The sequence below is a fragment of the Vidua macroura genome, chromosome 3 (assembly GCF_024509145.1).
Source record: "Vidua macroura isolate BioBank_ID:100142 chromosome 3, ASM2450914v1, whole genome shotgun sequence".
Classification (NCBI taxonomy): Eukaryota; Metazoa; Chordata; class Aves; order Passeriformes; family Viduidae; genus Vidua; species Vidua macroura.
In genome coordinates this window covers 71,752,649-71,776,127 of record NC_071573.1, presented here as the reverse complement: position 1 = coordinate 71,776,127, position 23,479 = coordinate 71,752,649, and the positions used below count along the sequence as shown (strand labels likewise).

Here is a 23,479-nt window from a genome sequence, read left to right as displayed (position 1 = left end):
CTGGTTATGTAAGAGATTATCAGCTCCCATAGTACCACGTGCAGCCACGATTACCTGCCTCTTTCTTATGAGTAAAATTCTCTGGGCCTCCTGCCATCATACTAGTCTTCAATAGAAGGGATTCATCCTTGACTAAGACAGTGTAAGGCTTTAGAAAAATTCCTACTGCCCTGTTTTACCCAGCAGCATGTCTCACTTGAGTGAACTGGCAATGTGTTCAGCCCTCCATGCTGCTCACTCTTCCCCTGTGGATGCTTCTGTGTTGCTGCAGGGAAACCACTATAGCCAGAACACATTTGGCACAGCCTACTCCTCTGTGTTTTGAATTTCATGTGTAAGATCACCTCCCTGGTTTAGAACCAGTGATGTTAACTGACAGCTCAAAATATAAAATCAAGAATTAAAAAATAAAATTGTCAATTCAGAGACAGTGCACAGTGTTTGTTAGAAAACATGAAAAATTTTACTTATTTTACTGCAGGCAGAATTGGGATGGGAGGGTTCCTCTCACCCACTCCTTTCTGTTCTGTTTACTTTCCTGCTGGTACCATAGGGACTTCTCACACTACCAACTGTGAAAGACTGTTATATAACTTATTGTTTAACTTTGAGAATAACAGTCTGCCTGTGAGAGATATGTTCAGTCAGTCTGGAGAAGAAGCAAGAAAATGCCACTTTAACAGAGAAGCATGGGAAGCTTCTAATTTCCCAGAGTACCTATGACATTGCCAAGGTTTTAAAAATCTTCATACCAGACTGCCCTCTGCTGGGCTGTAATGCAATTAAATTCTACCCCTGCTCTTCACAACTCCCCCACCATTCTAGAATCTGTACCAGAAATGTTTATGCTTTTTCTAAGCTAATGAAAAGATTTGACAGCCTCTTTTTCAAAACTTACATATCTGACTAAGAAAAAACAGTTTTTTTCCTCAGAAACAACCCATTCAAGTGAAGAGCTGGAAATGCATCTGTATTTCTCTGCCCAACACCATTTTCAGCACCAGAGATTTTGTTTAAATCGAGCATACTTGGGGGTGGTGTTGAATGTATAACAAGAACCCTGAAGCTATTTGCTTGCATATTGTCTTGTAAATATAGTAAGCTGACAAAATTTTATACAACCCTCTTTTGTCCTTATGAATGACCTAGTTTCCTATCTCCATTGAGAATACACACTACTCCAACTCCCTACAGCACACCTGAGATTATTTTTCCTGAAGTATCATGGCAACATTATTAATTTTGCAGTCTCTGAAGGATCTCCTTGTCAGGTGCTTTTCACTTGCAAGCAAAGTATTTCTCTTCCTTGACAGTAGTTGCAAGGTCTGCAAATTGTGTTCAAACCTATGTATGAAAGTTCAACTCTCCCCCTACCATAGAGAAAGGTTTGGTACTTAAGACTAAAACACCCACACTACAATTCAACTGTTTTCACTGAAGCTTATGTAAAACATAATGCCTCTAGTTAGCAGGACTAGCAAAGCTGGTAAAATAAAACCAGTTTTTTATTTATCTAACAGAAACACATGAAAGCATGCATTTTATAATGTTGAGCTCTGCAAAGTTGTATTTTAAAATCTACAGCAGCATCTTAGCACCAAGGAAGTATATTCAGGACAGCACCAAACAGCCATATAATTTGATTTTGACTAATGATATTTTAATTTTTCCCCCACTACTTTGTGGTCTTCTACTTTCTTAAACACTTAAAAAAACTACCAGAAAATTGTTGGAATGGCCTGAAAAGAATATTTCTGACCCACTGCACAAGGATGAATCCACATTTTGCAATTGCACTGTTTTGGTTTGGGTATGTTGTTTTTTGGGTTTTTTTTGTTTTTTTTTTTTTTAATTGCAGAATATTTTTCTCCTGACTATTAAAAGAACCTTTCTTTTCTGGCAACCTACAGTAAAGACACCTCTAACATTTTCATGGGTTAATGTGTTGAAAAGTGACACAAACTGATGATCGCATTTTTCAAGAGAGGTTTTCGCAGAGAGAAGTATTTGCAGGAATTGAGTACCCCAAACCAGGATAAAACCACTTCAATATTTATCACAAGTGTCAGAAAAAAAAAAGACCAACACAGAAACAAAACGTACTGATCAAACATAGTAGGCAGGAGAGTATAGAGTATTACAAGTATTCATCCACAGGGAAAATGTCATTTCCCTGATAAATAGAATGACCATCACTACATTCCAGCAGCACTTCAAGTAAGTGCACTCAACTGCACACTGCTAAATCTAATATGGGGAATAAGACACATTAATTACAAAAGGTTTACTGGGATTTTGCACTATATAGTAGTTCCACAAAAAAAGCTTAGGAAATCAATTCCATTTCCAGTAACACAGTCTGTACCATATGTGTACTGAGAAAACTTGTAGGGAAATTGAGAGTTTTCCAATTATACACAGAGTATTAACAGATTTTGACCTGTATATCTCCATTCCGCAATTATGCAGATATATTTATTTTTCAGGGAAGACATTGCAAAATTAAATATAACCAAATAAATACGCAGCAGGGAATATCCAGACATGCTGGCTATTAGAGTAAGCTTTTTGTGCAGAAAGTAGAAGCTGGGGATAAACATTGACCAAGAAGAAACAAGAACAGTGACACATTGTCAATCAAATGATCTTCTCTCTCTTGGAATATGTATCAGGCAGAATGACCTTAGTGAAGAAATAGGGGGTATGATTGTGTCATTGCAGGCTGGAGGAGTGATTTAAAGCAAATTATGCAGTCATATTTTCAGGAATTCTTTATCAATGATTCTTAGTTCCATTGTCAACTCTACAACACTAATAAAAATCAAAAAATCAAAATCGAAAAGTAAAAAAAAAAGTTTTCAAATTAATATCCACTATCAGTTGTTAGAATCTGAAAAACAGAATATGATAATGGTAAGGATGTTTACCGTACCTCAGCTCCCCCCATCCATTTTGGTTCATCAGGAAATTCAGCACATAGGATATCTTCTGACTGGTTAGTTCCTAATACGTGATAATACAGCTTTTGATGCAGATTAGTGGAGGTCTCAGTGCCTAGTGAAATGCAGATATTTAAACCAGTAAGTTCTCAAAGAAATGCAACAATCATATGAAACCCTTAGAAACTTGTGTATCCTTTTGTATATAAAATAGAAATTCAGAAGAGAGAACTAGGAATGGTTCCAAGCTACAGCCATTCCCCTCCAAACAAACACCAACCTACTAAACAAGATAAAACTTCATGCTGGAAACCTGTTTAAAAAGTAACCCTTTCCTTTTATTGTTGATAACACCTTCTTCAAATTTGAAGATTTATCATTTCAAGCTTTGCTTTCTAGAAATAAAAGCAAGCAAAGTGAAGAAAAACAAGAATTTCTGCCACCCTCTAATGACATTTTCATTTCCACTTCACCCAGTGCAACTAAGGGGAGATTTACTGCTAATTAACATTCCTAGAAACCTTCGTACTTCCATCTGCTGAAAATATAAAAGTGATGTATTTTAAAGCACTGCATGAGGTGCCATTTGATTTACTTTTTAAAAAAAAAAATTCATTCTTTCAACGTTTTCCAACACTTCAGCTATTAACTACAAACAAGAGGTAAATAAAAACCTCAACAAAACAAGGTCGGTGTCTATCTTGCAAGTCTGGCAAAATTATAGGCTTCAAAAGCAAATACAGAGGCAAAATTCAGGCTCTCTCCTGTTTAATGAAGAGCACATCTCCAGAAGAAACTTTTCAGTAGCTCCACCTTATAATAAAAGCTGCTAAATTCATTCCCCAATGATGCTCCTCCACAATTTATTCCACTTTGTGTGGTGCTCCTTGAATTTTGCTAGCATAAACATTTCATTTTGCTTTGCTGTGAACCACACATGAATTAATCTGGTTGAACAAAAAAAAAAAAAAAACCTTATGCCTCACATTGCTATTCATCAAAGTCAATCTCCTAAAGCAGTTTATCTATGCCCACACAAATGCATAAGGGGAAAGATCTAAGTAAGCTTCCACCAGGCATCAAATTCCAGCCGACACCACCAACAATATGGAACCTAAGTAAATCATCCCAGAGAAAAATAAAGGGAGTAGCAAACTTTGATGAGAAAAAGAGGGGCAAGCAGACAAAAAGTGACTCACACTAATTGAACACAGGCTTTGGCAATACAAGACATAATTTGATCTCTAATTGCACAACCAATACAGCCACTTATTTCAATACAGATTTGTAGAACTAATTATTTGTTGCACCAATTCACTGCAAAAGTGATTTTGCTTCCACATAGCATGCAATTAGAACAGTCATACCTACCATCACTTTTCCCATCTTGTTTCGGGTAGCAATTATAGAACATGCCTTTTCCATCATGGGTCCATGCCATGCAACTGAATTTAACTCTCTCCAGTGTATCTGGGAGATCCTCAGGACCTTCTACTTTCATGAACTTGATAGTAATCCAATCAGAGCCACTAGAACTCAGGCCATATGCAAAGTATTCACCATCTTCACTGAATGCATAACCTAGGAAAATGGAAACAAACAAAATGAAGAGAGATTAAATTGGGATACTAGTTAAAGAAACTGTTCACCAAACACTAAGAGAAAGTTTATTTTCTAAAAACAGTGCAAGACACTACATCTGTTATCACTTGAGATTCACACCACTTTTCCAGTCTCTGTGGACTTCTCAATTAATTCACAGATCCAAGTTTAGGCACAGTAAGTGTATCCATGTTCAGTAACGTAACTTATGCCCAACCAATTATGGTTTGAATCATGCTTCTTCTACTGCCCTGAGCTTGGCAAGAAGAGCTAGAAAATGAAAATAAACACAGGTAGAGAACTTGAGTGAAATTTTTAGACAGAAACAGTACCAAAGAAGCTAACAAAGATGCAAGCTATGTATCCTGAAATAGTGTAAATACCACTTAAAAAATGGAGTCACTGAAAACTAGACCCTTTAAAACCCTGAAAACTGAAGTAACTGGGAAACTTTACCACTAGCATGCAAATGGTTAATTACCAGTATTCTCAGTTAAGACCTGTGATATATACTTCATTTCATCCAAACAGTGAGGAATAAAGAGCTTCCATTGTAGTTGATGAAGATCAAATTCATGCTTGCAAATCAAGTCAAGCAAAGAGACTGAATTATCACAGGCCTGTACAGACCTGAAAGTATCTACCAAAAAATTACCTAAGAAAAAGTTTAATTTCATAACCATGATAGTTTTGAGAAGCACCACTGTGCCACACCAATATATTCTCTCTCATAAGAATGTAAGAGTGGCAGTTCTGGTTCAGAACAAAATTCTACCTAGTCGTCCTCAGGAGTAACCACAGTGTGATACCTACACAAGTAAGAACAATCTCATAATCATGGAAGGGTTTGGTTGGAAGGGATCTTAAAAATCATCTAGCTCCTACCCTCCTATTGTAGACAGGGACACCTTCCACTAGACAAATGTTGCTCAAAGCTCTGTCTAATCTGGCCTTGAATACTTTCAGGGATTGTACATCCACAACTTCTCTGGGCAACCTGTTCCAGTGCCTCACCACCTTCACAGTAAAGAATTTTTTTGTAAATATCTAATCTAAACCTATTGTCTTTCAGTTTAAAACCATTCTCCCTTGTCCTATCACTACATACCCTTGTAAAAAGTCCCTCTCCAGCTTTCTTTTAGGCTCTCTTTAAGTACAGGAAAGTTACTATAGGGTCATCCCACAGCTTTCTCTTTTCCAGGCTAAATAATCTCAGCTCTCTCAGCCCTTCATCATAGGTAAGGTGCTTCAGCCCTCTAATCTTTTCATGGACTCCTCTGGACTCCCTCCAGGTCTTTCCTAGAATGGGGACCGAGTGTTGGATGCAGTACTCCAGGCAGAGTCTCACAGGAGCCCAGTGGAGGGGCAGAATCCCATCCCTCACCCTGCTGGCCACGCTGCTTTGGACGCAGCCCAGGATTAAATCGGCTTTCTGGGCTGCAAGCTCACATTGCTGGCTCATGTCCAGCCTCTCATTCCCCAGGACTCCCAAGCCCTTGTTAGCAAGGATGCTCTCAATCTCTTCATTCCCCAGCCTGTGCTGATACTGTGCAATGCAAGCACAAGAACAACATGCAGGAACAAATGCAAGAACAATGCAAGCACATGTAATATTTCCCTCAAATATTCTTATAATCTCCAACCATTTTCAGTTTAGCAGACTCCGTTTCCAATCAGTAGCTGGCTAATACTCCTGAATGCTTCCCGTCCCCTTGATTATGTCCAGCTTGCCTTTTTCCACCACCACCATCCACAGGTAAGGGATAAAAAGGCCATAAAAAGGCCATATTGATTCTTTTCAGCTAGGTCACTTTTAGAGAAACATTCACTAATTCTAATGGCTGTTTTTATTAACTGTCCTTGAACAGACTTAGAGGACTTTTAGGTCCAAGAATCTGCTTTTAAAAATGAGCAAGTAGGGAGTGTGAAAATTGACAGCTAAGAGAAGTTATAGCCCTAATGAACACAAACAATCTTGTGATCACAGAAGTTAATGCTACGTTCCTTCACAAGTCTCTAACTTGTTGGCTTGTGTTAAAGCTGCAAAATACAATTTTAAGAGAACTAATTAAGATAAATACATAAACTTTTTTTCCTTGCTAGGGACAGCCTCAATAGCTGCTCATATTTCACTGGAAACCTGTTACAGAGTTGTGAAAAAAAGCATTGGGAAACTGAACCAAGTTAACTGTGGATACAATGTAGCTTTAGAAGCGTTCTTCTTACACACAGGGCTATTGTAATTACTTAGATTAAATTTTCAACTTCTGCTGAAGACTGAGACTTACTCAGCAGGACCTGCTGTCTCACTAACCTCGTAAGGCCACGGTGCCATCATCAGAAAGCTTATTTGGATCAAGAAAAACTTTGGCATCAGCATCTAAGGAATCTTGTACGTATAAAACTCGCTGATTCTGGAGCCCAGTATTGTAGAAGTGAAAATACCTAAAAAGAACACAAGAGGGAAAAATTGAGTAGGAAGAACTCTGATTTTCAGTTAGGCAAGCACAAAGAACTTGTATGAAGTTGTCATGAAGTGAATAAAAGACAGATGAATAGGTTAGGGAAACACAAGTTTCACAGCAGAGTAGGAGTCATGGCTAGGATGCGTCCAAAATATCCTTTAAGAATAAAAGCTGCATTTGCTACAGTACATTTCAAAGAATTCTAAGTATACTATAAACTCCACATAACTGTCTATGTTATCACTGGCAGCTGCAGCATTTTTCTGTTACAAGTACTGGCACAGGTTCCCATGCCTTATGTTCTCAGCTTTGTCATTCTTACAGCTGCTTTCAATCCATACTAGGTGACAGACTTATGTTCAAATCAAACAGAACCAAAACTGTTTGAATGTCCCTACAAATGTGTGTTTGAAAAAGTTGTAAGAACAGACAAATACAGAGCTCTCTTTAGTGAGTGATACTCTTCACATCCTAAGACACTACAGAGCTCACAGAAATTAACACCCATTTTCATAGTGCTTTACTACACAAACACATGACTTAAAGAACCAGCGGCAGCTTCACCTGGGGGAACAGGAAATTTACAGAGCAACATTCAAATCTAAATATAAGTTCATATATTCCCTAAGACTGACAAGTACTTGGCAACAAACATTGGAACTTGGCAAAGCCAGAAGGGGAAAATATACTCACAAAGGCCTGGTTAACAACATCAGCTATTAATATGTTCAAGTAATAACAGTAATGTTCAGCAACTGCAAAACTGTAAGATTAAAAGAAATAGAAGAAAAAGAAAAGTAATTTTCTATTTGATCAGCCATTTTCTTGCCAATTTCACCTCTGCAATGCTAGGCAAAAAGCTGGGAAGCAAAGGTCAAGCAATGAGACAGACACAGCACCTCCCTAGGCACCCTTCTTTTCTGCAGACTCTACAGAACAACTCTTCAGATACTGCCATTCTTCATCAGAAAACCAGACCAGTTAAATTTAAAGATTTCTGAGTGTCATGAGAAGTTCAGAAAATTCTTCAAATAGAATAGTTCCTTACCCCACACCTTACTGAGTGTTATTTGACTTGGTAGAGACCTCTTGATTGCCTCAAACACCACAACATAGGGCTTTTCTATTCTATTTGTATTATATTTTAACCACTTTGATTTAAATCCAGCACATGCCAAGAAATGGAGTATCACTGAGAAAGACTAATAAGACATCTATTAAAGTCGAAGTAAAGTGTCATGAATTAAAAGCACATCGAGCTCCTGGCACAAATGTTCTTCCTGGAGGACAGTCAGCTGCATTAAATTAAGAATTTGTATCTACTAGCAGAGACTGTATTTATCACTGCCATGAGCCCTTCTGCAACATTAAGCCTCAACAGCACTGAAGGTAACAACACCCAGATATGTTTGCACTGCACAATGGAGAATGGGTCAGAGAATCCAGAGCAGTCACTGACCAGACCTGGTCACCTGCTACATCTGCATGAGCATCACATACAAACTAACAAGCTGTGCCTGACTCACTCAATAAGGCATATTTCCCCAGGTGCAGCATTGTCCGAAACAGCTCCACTGCTTCTGGGCTTAAACCTCACACCTCTACACACTGGCATGTTGTGCCACATCCATGACAATTAAAATCCACATTAAATCCACCAACAGCTTGGGTTCACTCTCCACCACATACCTTCACCAAACCTCACACAGTACAGAATTTCCCTCCCTTAGTAGTATCAGTGCCTTCCTCACAGCACAGATCACTAAAACAAATCCCTCTCAATATCTTTGTAGAAACCTTAAGGCAACAAGATACCCTCTTTCTCATTATCTGTGGATGATGGGGAACACATACATGGCATACCAGCTGCCCGCTCAACAAGGACAAAACGAATTGAAAATGTTGAAAAAGGTTATCTGTGTTTTTCCCATGATTAAGAGTGGCTGGTTGTTTGCACTACCTCTTTTTCAACTGCTAAAACAATCTTTAGATGTAGTTAAGTCCCTTTACTCCCTTTCCCTAGAAGCTAGCTAGTGTTTCTAAAAAAGGTCACATTAAATTCAGCAGCTGCAGTCTCCAGATCTTGGGTAAGACACAGAAACACCATCTCTTCACTTAGCCTAGGGATATGAGTAGATTAGGCACTGGAATATAGCAGGATTTCTTTGTTTCTAAGAAAACAGTTGCTTTAAGTCCTCCAAATGATTTTTCCCATATATCCTGCAGCTACAGGAACAGTTTTTCACAAGGGAATTCCTACTGCTTTTCACTGGCTATGACTAAACAAAAAAAGCCTACCAGCTGCTCAAAGAATGACCAACGTAAGAGCAGTGTTCTAGCAAATATGTGAAACAGAACACACATGACAGGCTTATGCTGTTTTCAGACAATGTGCCTTTAACTATACTGACAGTGACCAAGCCCTTCTTAAAAAAACTCCTCTAAGCTTTACTTTTACAATTATTCTCCAAAATCACCTGAGTTCTGATAAACTCACAAATTCTTCTTCTTATAAAAGAAAAGCCAACAAAAGAAGAAGATAATATGATGGGAACTGGAGAGAGTGAAGTACCTTGTGCTCTGCATCATCCAACCTCACATTAACATTGGCTTAGTTTTTTTACTTCACAACTATAAAAAAAATACAAATATAATTTGTTTTCCTAATTAATAGTTGCTTCTGACTTGCTTCACATTCATCACCACCTCCAAAGACATTCCTCACATACCTTTTTCCTTTCTTGAAGTGGCAGCTGTACTTAGGATAATCATAAAGTTCAGTCATTCGTTCCTTGAACAGTCCTCTAATAGGACACTGCTCAAGAAAAGGTACTGTGAGCTTGTTCTGAGCTTCCACAAATGCCTGAAAGAAAACAATCAAAAAAATATAACCTGAAACAGAAATTCCCATTTTCTACAGAAAACATTTTCAGAAGCAATGTATCACAGAAATCTTTCCCCCATATACATTATACAATGTCACACATGAAGAATCCAACATGCTTATTTGCATTATGCCACAATTCTTTAATAGAACTCAACTTATATCTTGAATAATGACTCTCCAGGGCATACACTGGGGTAACCAGACAAGAGACAAGACAGTCCTGCCTTTCCCCTTAAAATAACCCAAAAGAAAACTCCAACAACCAAAGAAACTCTAAACAAACAAAACCCCAAACAAACACACAAAAACCCCCAAAACCTAAGGTAACAACCTACAAAAGCACACCATGCTTTTAAAAACTATCATATTTGCCTAAATGACAAATATTGCCCACAGACTGCACTATTATTTCAGGAGCTGGGAAAAGCTTTAAGATGACACAAAATGTTATGTGAATCATCTGTTCATATTATTAATATACAAACAGAATTAGTCCCAGCCAGTATTTCATGATAAGTCCAAAGTATTGTTCACAGATCAGTTCTTAGGAAAAAAATACTAACTTCTGAAAACTTTGAGAAGTCTGGTTTCTTTAAAACACTCCAGCTCCCTGTCACAAACACTTAAGGACAGTGATCAAAACCATTACCACTCCAGCTGTTTGTTGCATGCATAGAAAACCTGGCGCTCTGTTGGTGTTTCATCATCCCTATTTATAGCATGGTACATTAACCTAAAATTAATACCTAAGCATCTTAAGGTGAATCACAGCTACTAACAAGCAGATGTGCAGGCTTTTCTGTCTCTAACATGAAGCAGGTAGGACAGGACACCGTGTATGGCTGTAACTCACAGCCAAATGTCACAGTGGCAGCTGCAGTGTCACCCTTGGACTCCAGCATCTCACCTCCAGCACAAAATCCCATCCACTCATCCCTTGCTTACACGGGGCTCTTTTCCAGGAGAGGGTTTGAAAGAGCCTATTGTTTCTACCTGTCCTGAACGCCTCACAGGGCAATCAGATTAACACACTTTAACATCTGAGTTACAACTTCACTGCAGGGCATGACCCACAGGAACAGCAGGGCTACAATCCACATTGCACAACTTGTGCCTCACAGATCTTCAGAAAAGCCAGTGGCTGTACAGGCAGAGTACCTGGCACACACTTACCAGCTTCTATCAGGGTTTAGTCATGCATTAATTCTTCAGGGGAAGAATTAATATGTGCAAAGCACATCCCAGTGGTAAGTCATGCAGCCTCCACATTGTATCCCTATAACCATCCCCCCATCAGATGGTGAAAGAACCTAATCAAATTTACCCAGGAATTATGTCCATCTGAATTGGTTTCTCTAAATGGAAACATGTGTATTTCAAAGACCACATACACAAAAATATGGACGTGGATCCTGTACAAATAAACTAACTTCTTCCAGTCTGTGACATTTTCAGAGAAATGGTGACTTATAAAAACATGTGTAAGACCATCCAGTGTATAGGACAGCCAAAAGCACTTTCCAGTTACATGTAGGGAACAGAAACTGGCACACATCTTTGCCTCATCCATCAATAACATGACCAAAATGACAACATTGCTGCAAAGGTATACTGGAACTGTGTGTTACCCACTTTTAACTGCATAGACACATCTTACCACATCTGCTTTCATTAGTGATATTCAAAGAAGAAACACGGGCTTTTCCTGACAAGCATTTGTTGCCCAAGAACATGCCAAGAACAGACTAATTATTACACTCACAACTGTATCACTTGTAATTTTGCTTTTACAGAAACTTAATATATTTTTCTCATTTTCAGTTAGTATGCACCAAAGATTCCAAGCTTATTTGTAAATGGAATACCACAGTTGTATGAAAAAGGAGCAAGGAGTTACCGAGTTTGGTAACTTTGTGGAGTTACTCTACTCCACAAAGAGTTTTGTGGAGAAGAATACAGTCCACTTTGGAAACTTTCTGTTTCCACACTTTTGAGCATGAAGTTGCACTCATGTTTAAAAAGCAATACATAATTGAAACATTGCTCTAGATAAAGCACAAGAACATATGTCAGCAGAAACTCTCACAGTAAACAACTCCACCCATCACGTTGAGCTAAACAGATGCCACCCAGGCATCTGGCTAACGGTAACTGTACACCTTCATGAACCTAGAGAGAAAGATGTTTATTGTACCTGTAGATATCTGCATCTGACAATGTATCATAAGCCTTGAACCGGGGCAGACATTGCTAGCAGCAGAAAGTATAGAATAAGGGTCCATGTAAAGCAACTTCTTATGGCTGTTTTGGAAGATAAGGTAATTTGAAAGCACAACAATTTTTAAAACAGTGTACTACCAGTAGAGATGGCCTACTTGAGGCTGAAGTGTCTGGTCATTAAGTAGGCCAATTGTCATTATAAAACAATAGTGAAACTAAATTTCAGCTAAGAAACACATGCCACAAATTCATTTTAACCATGCTTTTCTACAATCTATAACCTTTCTACATTCTACTAAGCTACTCGATCAAGATAATTATTCCACTGACAGTATACTTTCCAAGAAAAAAAACTCAGAATAGAAATTGTTTTAACATGACCAGTCTTTGTTATTACTCTGCAAAGCATTTACAGTTCATATATATATTCAGCCAAGAGTAGTTCAGTGCAACTCCTACAAGAGAGCACATATCTTTCCTAAGTATTACAAAGAAAAATTTATTAGAGTTCTTGTGACTTCCAAGTGCAATTGGAAAATTTTATCAAAATGTGAATAAAACACTGGTCTATTATCAAACCCATTTAATTGTAGATTTGAGAGTTTCAGTTCTAGTCCTAATTCAAATATACACATGTTCAGAATAGTACAACCCAACCCCACGTGATCCCTGCTTTTTCATCACTTGTCCATCCCTCATGTCTGGAACAAGCTCAGCATTACTGCCTACACTGTCAGGGAGTTAAGGTACTGTACATGACTAACATAGCAGCAAAAGGCTTTGCTGTAGCCTAAAAATGAGCTTATTTCCCACAAAGTGTTAAAACAAACCAAGAAGTTGAAAGTCCAACTAAGCCAAAGCCAAGACAACAGTGCAAGTGTGGTATTGCAGTTGTGGCCTATGTCATTACTAGAAGTGTTTTACCAATGTAGCGCATTTCAGCTATGCCAGGGATGTTTCCTCAATCTGTCTTAGAAGTCAATGGCCAAACAGCAGCAGACCATGAACTCACATTCTGCACTTCCTTTCCCCAAAGTGAGATAGGAACTTCCCCACCTGACCATGGGTTTGTTTTTATTACATTATTATACCTTACATATCTGGAGGAGGGAGTTTGGTTGCTTACAGCTGCCCTTGACTGGTCCAACCAAGCACACACAGGGGAAAAAAAAAAATGAATGCTTCTCTTCAGTATGACACCACCCACCACCTTGAACATTCAAACTGGCCAAGAGAAATAGGAGCAAAGATAAGCATGGGTTTAGTTTTAAAAATTCTGTGATCTAAGTTATACCAAGTACTTCAGACTTTCATAGAACCATAGAATGGTTTGGGTAGGAAAGGTCCTTGAAGATCATTTAGTTCAATGTCCCTGCCATGGGCTGGGACATTTGTCAGTAAACCAGGTTGCTCAAAGCCCCATTCAACCTTTCCCCATTAAAACACAGGGGCAAAAAAATGGCATTGCTGTTGGTGCCATGAGATACCACATGAACTACATCTTTGTTCACTATGCAAGTTTTCAAAATGCACTGGCAGGTTCCTCAAAAGCAGAATACCAGTGTATCTGGTCTATACAAGAGAAGCATGTGAAAGCAGCCATTCCCATGCAAAGAAAGGTTACCTTCGTCTCTTCACTATCAGGATCTTCAAGCCAGCAGTACGGATCGCTGATTTTACATCCATGGTAATCTGACACCTGAATTTATAAAAGACAGTAATTTTAAAAAAGACTTGCACACAAGCAAACTCTATCCATCAAGGAATGATAGTCAGCACGATGAAGGGCATTGGGAGTTTCACAAAAGTATACAGTGCTAAGGAGCAAAGACAGAACCAACACATTGCTCCCAGGTAAGTTATTAGTATTACCATTCTTTGGTGATGGCACCACAGCAGCAGAGTAATTCTCAGAAAAAAACACAGAGCACCAGAAAAAATGGTGAGATGCACATAAATTCCTTCCACAAGACAGATTAGTAAGCAAAAAAGAAACCCCACCAACCAAACCAAGACCCTTAAGGTTTTCAAGCCAAATTATAAAACCTGATTACTGGATGCACCCAAAGCATGGTTCCTGGTTACACAAACGGTCTCTGGTTTAGCCCTCCCTATTACTGTTGCCCACAAATATGTGCATAATGTGTATATATATAAATCTTAATTTAAAAAATCAAAAGCCCACCCCCAAAACAAACAAAACAAATAAACCATAAAAGATGAATCCACGTGGTTGAATTTACCTGCTTCCTTCCTCGAGTACATAAAAAAAGACTAGATACTTGCTACTAGGGCTTGCACAGTTCAGGCTTACAGTCAAATAGGAAAATAAATGCTTCAGGATTTTTGCCAGCTTTGGCTCATACCGGCAAACAGTTTGGTTTAAATGCAATGTAAATCTTTCCTGGCCGGTGCACAATGCACAGTGCTTTGAGGAAGGGAAAGAAAATCGAACCCATTTTAGCCAAACTTACACTGTAATCCCTTGTGTATCCAGATACAGTGGAAACACAAGGAGATGAGACTATGTTACAGATGTGCCATCCTATATAAATAGACTATTCATTCCTCCGCTGACGCTGCTGCAGCCCGGGCGGAGGCCTGGGTTTCCCTGACACACGCACCGGCACCGGAGCTCCGGGATGTGCCGTGCGGGCGCTGCTCCCGCACCCCCGGTCCCGCCGCCCACCCCGCACCGGCTCCCGGCCCCGCGGGCCCCGCACACGCGGGACGTGCCCAGAGGCACCGGCGCACGGGCCCGAACCCCGCCCTAACAAGCGCCCGGCAGCCGCCGCGGCCCGCGGGCGCGACAAACCCGAGACCCTCTGCACGGAGCACGCCGGGCGTTCCGCGGCCGCAGCCGAACAAAGCCCCGAGAGCCGAGCGGCCCCGCGGGGAACGGCGAGCCGGGTGCCCCGCGCCCGGGCCCGGCGGCCGCCGCACGCCGGCTGCTGTCCCAGCCAGCGCCCTACTCACGGCGGTCTCGTCGCGGTACACCTCGGGGTACTGGAAGGCCGGCATGGCGGGCTGCGGCGGAGAGGGCCGGGAAGTAGAGGAGGCCGAGGAGGAAGAGGAGGAGGAGGAAGCGAGGCGCGGAGGCGGCCGCGGGGCTGGGGCCGTGTTTTGGGTCGTGGCGGCAGCAGCCGGCAGCAGGCGCGCAGCGCGGCACAGGCGCAGCGCCACAGCCGCCATACGGCCGCCCCCTAGCAGCGCCGCGCGCAGCGCCGCGCAGCGCCCCCTGCCGGCTCCCGCCAAGCGGGCGGCAGCGGGGCCGGGCACCATGGCGGCGGCTGAGGGGCCGGCCCTGCCACTGCAGTCCCGCCGCCCTCGGTCTCTGCTCTCCCGTCCCGGTCACCGTGCTCCGGCGTGGTTGTGTACCCGGCTCCGCCTGGGTTTCATCCTCCTTACAGTAAACGTTTGCAAAAAAAAAAAAAAAACCAAAAAAAAAACCCAAAAACAAACCCAAAAAAAACCCAAAACCGCAGGTTTTCATATTTTTCCCGCTCGGCTCCCCAGCCTTGGCACGCGGTGAGGGAAGAGGCTCGGGTCTGGTTGCAGAGGTCCGAAATCAGAGCTGATTCATAGGTGGGGCTGATTCTGTGATTCTAATTCTGTGGTGCAGGCAGCTCAAAGCCAGGTTACAGAATCACAGAATCGATTAGGTTGGAAAAGACTTCTGAGATCATCAACCTGTGACAGAACAGCACCTTGTCAAGTAAAGCATGGCACTAAGTGCCAATCTTTCCTTAAAAACTTCAGGAATGGAGACTCCGCTACCTCTCTGGGCAGCCCATTCCAATGTCTAATCACCCTTTCTGTGAAGAAATTCCTCCAGATGTCCAACCTAAAACTACCCTAGTGCAGTGTAAGACTGTGTCCTCTCATTCTGTCACTGGTTGCCTGGGAGAAGAGACCGACCCTCACCTGGGTAGAAGCTCCTTTTGGGGAGTTGTAAAGAGCGATAAGGTCACCCCTGAGCCTTCTCTTCTCCAGGCTAAACCTGGCTTGGTCCACTCAAACCTTTAGTGGTTTCCATCGAACATAGCTCTACAAGTTTCCAGTGACTCCACTTCACCCTAAAAGTGAAGGACAAGTTGGCCACCTGGTCCCAGTGAAGGTGGCCACTCCAGACCACCAGCCCAGCTGGCTGGTGCTTGTCACCCTCACCCCCAGAGTCATGGTGTGTAGTCCCACGCCAGCTCCCACCCTGGCCTGCACAGCCAGTCTGGATGAAAGGGCACCCAGTAAAGGTGTTTCAAGTAGATGACTTCAGGCTCATCCATGGCGTGTTTATTTTACAATAGGATTTCCTGGGTCAGAAAACCTGCAAAACATTTTTCCTCCAAGGAGAGACCAGGTATACTACTCCTGCACAATGGAGGAGACAGGAGGCAGTTTAGCAACATGGCTAAACTGCTTTTCTTCTAAATGAAGCTGCTGCCCACAGCCTTTGCCACGCTGTCCTGTCAGCCTGGGGAGGACTTCACTGCAGCTCTTCAGCCAGGGTAAACTCATGTATGTGTGTATATGTGTGTGTGTATGTGTGTGTGTGTGTGTGTGTGTGTGTGTGTGTGTGTGGTTAATGGCACCAGCTGGAGACATGGAGGTTCGTGTGTGGCCTTTAAAGGTCTGGTAAGCCCAAAGAGTGCTCATGGTTCTTAATAAAGTAACCACGTGGAATGACAATGACCTCAAACATTTTGGAAATGGCATCAAACCTTTATAGTTACCAGCTCAGAACTGTGTCTTGATTGCCTTCTCTTAATAGAAAGAGTTACCATCTCTAATTGAACATCCTGTGTAGAGGCTAAGTGTTGTGTACATATGAAATATGCCAGCCCCGTAATGGTCACTGTTACTAAGTGACACAACCATGCTCATCGTCTTTGCTTACATCCTAAACAACAGCTATGTGGCTTCTTTTCTCTCACCCTTTCTCTTTTGGTCATTTTTCCTTCTTACCTTGTTTCTTTGTTAATCTTCTCCCTTTGCAAGACAGCAGGACAGCTGCTGACTACGACTATACTTTTTGTTCTGGAGCTCAGGAACATGCCACCAGCAAGGAGGTTGATGGCAATGCCTTGACATGCCCGATGTTGATAAAAGCTTGCTAATTGTCTGAGCAACTTGCTTAGGTAGATACTTGCAAGCCAAAGGTGTTTCTGTCTAAAGCTTCCCAGACAGAATTGTATATGCAGACAAATTTGCATCATGGAGAGAATTATTAGCTCAATACCTCTGTCAAGTGTTCTGCTTGCCTGTGTGCAACACAAACAAGCTGTATGTCCACAGTGTGTCTGGGAGTTTTGAGCAGCTTACTGCAAATTTATTTTGTAGACAGTAGAAGCTGTGCATTTGATTCAGAGCTGCAGTTTTCCTCATGAAAATGTCTTTTTCAGCCTGAAGGTATTGTCCGGGATGAATGTATTTATGTTTAGAATGCCTGACTGTTCAGCAGCTTGGGCAAGGTTATCTGTTGTATATCTGACTGAACAGCCTACGTCTCAATATCCTGAGCATTTCCACAACGTCTCAGAAGATCAGCTTCATGCTGTAAAAGCAGCCAGTATGAGTTGTAGTGGAAGTTTTGGTCAGCTGTGCTTCTTCCACACAGCTGGAGCTCCCTGAGCTGGCGGGAGAGGGCAGCCTGGCCACGCGGGTGCTCCGCCCGGAGTTCCTCGGGCTCCAGCAGCGCTCTCAGAGCAGGGCAGGGTAACTCCTGAACGGGCTAGCAAGCATCCAGTAAGCACAGCAAGTGTCCATCACAATACCTTTCAATTCATCCTGGATACGGGATGAAGGTGGGGATATACAAAAATCCCCCAAGTACATAGCGGTCCAAGGTAAGATCTCTGGATCTGTAATTTTACAAGCAGTAATTTTCTTTCAAAGATGAGCACCAGGGACTGAAAGTGAATTTTCTCTGTACTGTAAAGTTCTCCCTTGCTTTTGGGGGGGTACTGGGGGGAGAAGGAAGTGAATAACAGCAGAAGGAGCAAATCTACACTGTTGGATCTTTTCTTATCAGGAAAGCAGTTAATACAGGTTCACATAGTGTCTGTCTAAAACACTGCGCAAAACACATCTTTCTTACCAGACACCATGCACACCCTGTACAAATGAAAGAGAGTGCAGTCTACAGTCTGATAACAGAAATCCTTACAATGAAAGGTGTAGCACGCTTCTGCCCTTTTCGATATGTTTGGTTAACACAAAATTAAAAGTTATTCACATTAGGACTGTGCTATGACTGAAAATCTGAAGCCTATCTTAATTGTTTGTATTGTAGCAGAAAGTAAATTTCTACTAAAATTTTACCTTTTCTTGGGCCTAACCAACATTAACGGAGTTCAGCTTTGATATTTGCTATCTTTTGAAGATAAATTGCTGAATAAGGAAAATTTTATCTTCCCATATATAAAACAAAAAGTTTGAAAATCTCTCAGTAGTGTTAGTCATCTTATCACACTCCCATGTTAGCGTGATTCTGATCATTTGCAAAATAGATACTGGTCTCTGCTGATATTAATTATAATTCTGCTGATCACCCAGTCATTAGCAAAATCTCTTTCAGCTTAGTCAGCATCTCCACAATGACTCACTGCAAGTAGTATATTGACTCAGTAGGAAGTGAACTCATCATCTTGGTCAGGGAAGATCTGACAAAAAATCTAGCAGCAAATTTTGTTTTTACCTTTCCTTGTCGCCCTTTCCCCAGCCTCACTCACATTATGACTTACCAATAACTGGAAACTTTTCTGTTATGGAATGAAGACACGTCTGTACCTTTACTCCTGTTTTCTGTGTATGTTTTTTATTTCATTTACTTGTGTGACATCAGTTCTGCTGTTCAGACGTTTACCAACAGGTGTCAGCAGAACCTCAGTCTTGTGCTACGATGAGCGTGTGCTGAGGTGTACGAATAACTCCAGTTTCGGAGGAATGTGACTCTCAAATTGGAGAGCACTGACTCAAGAGCTTAAGTCTTGTTGATTTTCAGTGATCCTTTGATTCCCAAATTATGTTCATCTAGCCTACACATTATGATCATTTTATATTGTTAATGGGTAATTAAAGGATTGCTTTTTTTTTGAGCTGAATTATGAAGTGGCTTACATAATAAAATATGATTTTATTATCTCAGTCACAGAAAATTCTATGTGACATAGGTCTGGTCAACATCTGAAAGTACAATCAAGCAAAACAATATTTCATTGTGGTAAACTTCTCTGTAGGCCATGGGACAGGATGGGTTCATTGAAGTCAGTGTCACACTGCAGAATCATCCTCTAGCTTTCCCTAGGTATGTGCATTGGTGTGCTTACATGTGCTTACTCTGCTGTGGAGTTAGTTCAGTGATGTAGTGATGTCCACAAGAATTAGCATGGCATTACAATTACAAAGTAGTATTAAAAGGTATTTCATCAGGTAGGCAATCTAAACCAACATACCTAAACTGTTATAGGAGGATGAAAACAGAGATTATAGTAAAAGTACACCCAATCCAAAATCACTTTATGAAGGAACTTTTTCAGACAGATGAAAGTTAAGGTGTTTTAGGTTCATCTTTTCCTTGTGCAGTGATCTGAGGTGAAGAAGGAATAAAATTCTAATCGTAGACAAGACTGATGACTCTTTATTATTATTATTAAATTTTAACATTAAAAGAAGGATTTGCCAAAAACCAGAGATCACATAGTAGAATCTGTGCTCTTGTGTCCTTGGGTAGACAGTCAATACTCAGGTCTCACTGCATGTGGTGTGCTTGGGTTGTTTAATAAGTTTTCACAGAGAGCTTCAGTATTTGCAAGATTTGTAGGTCTGGTGCCTACTTATGCACCAAATCCCTGTGTTCCTGATACCTAGACTATACTTACTTCAGCATTTCTGGAAATTAATCCTAATCTTATACAATTCAGCTGGAACTCGTAGCTCAAATATTTTGCGAAATTCTTCTTAAGAAGATTCTTGCAGAAGAAAAGTTAGAAGGAGTTGAACTTTTCTTGCTACACAGTATTTTATTGTCACACTGGGGAGAAGGGTGTGACATAAAGTCCATCAAAGTCAATAGAAGTTTTTCTGTCTACTTTTTCCCCACACCTATTTCACTGACTCTTGAATCAGCCCTTCCTTCACCTCCTCCCACCAAATATCACTCTGAAAAAAATAACTATATTTACAAATATAATTTTCTATCTAAAAAATTATGTTCATTCTTTTGTGTGGAAAGATAGCAAATATGTATTAGTAAAATGGAGATATAAGTGTTAATTTTTAGTGTTTGCTTTTGCCTTTCTGAAGTATCTTTTGTTGTAGTTGTTATTGTATGCTGCAAAAACACCTTATATGCTAACTCCTACTTTCAGTGTCAAAAGCAGCTAAGGTAATCTTTATATAGAAAAGGATGACAGTATATATAATTCTTACATGGCAGTATCTGGAAATGGAGATAAATATGAATTGGAGGAAGGTTTTTCATTCTTTTCCATTCTGAAAATGTAAGGAGAAAAATTTTCTTGCTTTGGATGAAATCTTCTGCCTATTGAAGTCACTGATTTCAAGAGTGTAGGAATGTCACCCCTAGTCTTGGCAGTGAGCAAATCAGTAGGCAGCTTCCTGTTAATAGATTATGACATGTTGACAGAATTTGAAATACACTAAACATAGGGAATCTGATATATTTTTCTTGGAAAGGAAAACAGTTTTAGCTCTTTTTAAAAGACTCCACATCTAGAAATAATCTTCTTCTGCAGTCATCATTTACCCATGTTTAATGTGTTTTGAATGTATGTGTTCAAATGGCTTAGAAACAAAATTTTCTGTTATGCCTCAGGAAACATTTGGTTTGGGTTATAAAAATATAGAAGTTATAGATCCCTGCAGAAAGAATAAACTTTGGAGTCAGAGCACCAGAAATGTGCTTCCAAGAGGGACTTGCACATGCCTTTGAGAAGAACTTCTCAATACTTGAGAAAGAAAGAAAACTATATATAATTCAGTAATCACCAAATCTGAAATTCAAATTGAATTGAACTCTGTGCAAGGTTATCCTACAAAGTAGTGCTTTAGCCACCCTAGCAATTAATTTAAAATATTACCTCTATAATTCCACATTGAAGGCAAAAATAAGAAGAATGAAAAAATTGCTTTTTAAGAAAGGCACCTTATTTCAGTAGATGCTAAATAATTATAATTCACTTTTTAAACATTTAGTAATAACTTTAGCCTCCTCTCTGAAGTAGTGTGAGTCAAACCTAGTCCTGAAACTGAATAACACATTCCAAAGTTGCTGAATATCAAATCTCTGTATTTCTAGTGCTGCAGACTCTGTGCAATTCAGATGGGGACCAGGGCATCACTGTGCCATTTTCCACACATGGCCAGGTGGTCCAGATGCTCCATGCATTTATGATCTACTGCTTTCAATCAAAGTGAAGAACACCAGACAACAGGTAGCTTCAGAGACATGGAGGAAAATAATGTGATGTTATGGGTCACTGTGCATGTAACACTTGCAGCATGCCCACAAGCTGGTGTTTTGTAGACTGTGAAAAAGGAAAGCTCCTGGGGAAAGGCTGAAGGTGCATAATGGCAAAGTTCTGTATGTTTTTACAGAGGGCTTCACCTTGACTGACAGAGCAATGTAGCAAGAGGGCATTACTGATGTGAAAGGTTCTTGAATGTGTGATGACAGATGGTGCCACAGGTTGTCCAAGATGGCAGCGTGGCTGCAGTCTGTACACAGGAGAATTGTGTCGTGCTTGATGTTGGAGGAGTGGATGGGAACATGGGAGGAGAGAGGAGACCTACTTACAGCTGTGGGCATGGAGGAATGAGCAGGAAATGGGCTCCATCCAAATCAGGGAGAAGCATCTTGTGGTGAAAGGATGAAAGCTGGACTGGTAATTTTAGCTGTGTGGAAGTATGAGGAAGGTCAAAGTGCTGAAGTTTTGTGTATCAAAATTTACAGAGAGCCTCGAGAGTCCTAGACTGAAGGTGCTGGACAAGCTCAAGTCCAAAGCAACAGAACAGCCAGTGATGTTAACCACAGTGACTGGAAAAAGCAGTAGCAAGGAGAGCTTAGAAGACAGATTAAGAGCTCTGGTGAGCCATACTGAGCTTGAGCCGACAGCGAGACATTCAGAGAGAAGCAGACTGAGCTTTGGGCTTGGACAGACTGGAGCAGACAGGTGGATTTGAGTGATCAGGGTGAGCAGTTGGGCTTGTGTGTACAGATGACCTTCCCCAGAGAGGAGGTGCCCTTTCCAGTGGGAGGAGGGAAGCTGACCAAGGACAGAGCCCTCTGGAGCTCACAGAAAGCTGGAGAAAAATGAGGGCATGTTATTCTCCTGTTCCAGTATGCGATTTGTTGACAAGAAAATCTTTTAATAACTAATTTCAAACCATACAACCAAAATTTTTCAAGAGATACCTTCTAAAGTAGTGTGGGGCCGGTACAGAAGCCCTATGTGGTTTATTCTGTAAATAGTCACTTTTGTAGAAGAATTTGAAGTTTTTCAAGTTACAACAGTATTACTGAAAATTAATGTCTTTTATGAATTCTGTTATTTATTTCTCTTGGAGAATTGTGCGGGAATTTCAATGATTCAATGCATATTAGAACAAGTTAAACATTTTTCTTCAACTGGAAATTTTAATTCAATTTTTGCAAACTTTTCTTTTTAGGCTTTTTTATTCCTGTGGTTTCAAATTCTGACAAAATGTGAATGAGGAGAAATTGAGAGAAATTTCATGGAAATAAATTCATCTTCTGAATATTTTTATTAGAAGTTCTTCCTTTGCCTTGAGTCTAGACAGAGGAGATATTTTTCAGTGCCTGGAACACGTTCCTGAATGCAGCCAGAAAACATGGAGCAAATCAGAGAAATTGCATAAATAGGTATGACACATTATTTGTACAAAAAAATTCCACAAAAAAAATCCTCACAAACTTCCCTCTAATTCGTTATATCTAATTAATCTAATTTATTTTTGCCTCTTGGCAGGTCTCCTATTCTAAACTCTGCATATGCCTGAGAGTCATCAAAATGCACAGGACAGGGCCAAGGTAAAACAAGGCCTCTGCCCTATAATTTCATAAACCGACTATTCCAAAGCATTGCTAAAATTACCCAGGCCAGAAGAACCCTTTATGAATCTTGGTAAAAAAATTTAAACAAGCATTTGTACTAAATAACAGTCTTATTATTTAGTACCCCTTCTCCCCGTTCCTCTCATATGTAGTGGGATTGTGATGTCAATATTCTTCACCCATTTTTGATGTTTAGCTTCTGTAGAACCAATAGGCAACTGCTACAGGTTATTTGATCCTTTACAAAAATTATTTAATTATCTACAATTAAATA

General features: G+C 40.5%; 1 protein-coding gene and 1 long non-coding RNA gene across 3 annotated transcripts in view; one reads left to right on the top strand and one right to left on the bottom strand.

Annotated features, from left to right (window-relative positions):
- The window catches only part of PREP (prolyl endopeptidase), an 86,648-nt gene extending 71,349 nt beyond the window's left edge, over positions 1–15,299 (bottom strand). Inside the window, exons 1-6 of one of the 2 annotated variants that reach the window (XM_053973144.1) lie at positions 15,090–15,299; positions 13,738–13,812; positions 9,736–9,869; positions 6,856–6,986; positions 4,311–4,520; positions 2,933–3,054 (exon numbers count right to left, since the gene is read on the bottom strand). In XM_053973144.1, the coding sequence (XP_053829119.1) occupies positions 2,933–3,054; positions 4,311–4,520; positions 6,856–6,986; positions 9,736–9,869; positions 13,738–13,812; positions 15,090–15,134 (717 nt within the window). In that variant the 5' untranslated portion in view covers positions 15,135–15,299. Of the gene's footprint in view, positions 1–2,932; positions 3,055–4,310; positions 4,521–6,855; positions 6,987–9,735; positions 9,870–13,737; positions 13,813–14,587; positions 14,652–15,089 lie in introns of those variants that run through there. The other variant, XM_053973145.1, reaches the window with a different exon arrangement.
- A 342-nt stretch (positions 15,300–15,641) lies between these two features.
- Positions 15,642–22,987, top strand: LOC128805529 (uncharacterized). The gene is made up of 4 exons (XR_008436474.1): positions 15,642–16,618; positions 21,430–21,565; positions 22,084–22,322; positions 22,800–22,987. It is a non-coding gene; the product is annotated as an uncharacterized LOC128805529 (long non-coding RNA).
- The last annotated feature ends 492 nt before the right edge of the window (positions 22,988–23,479 follow it).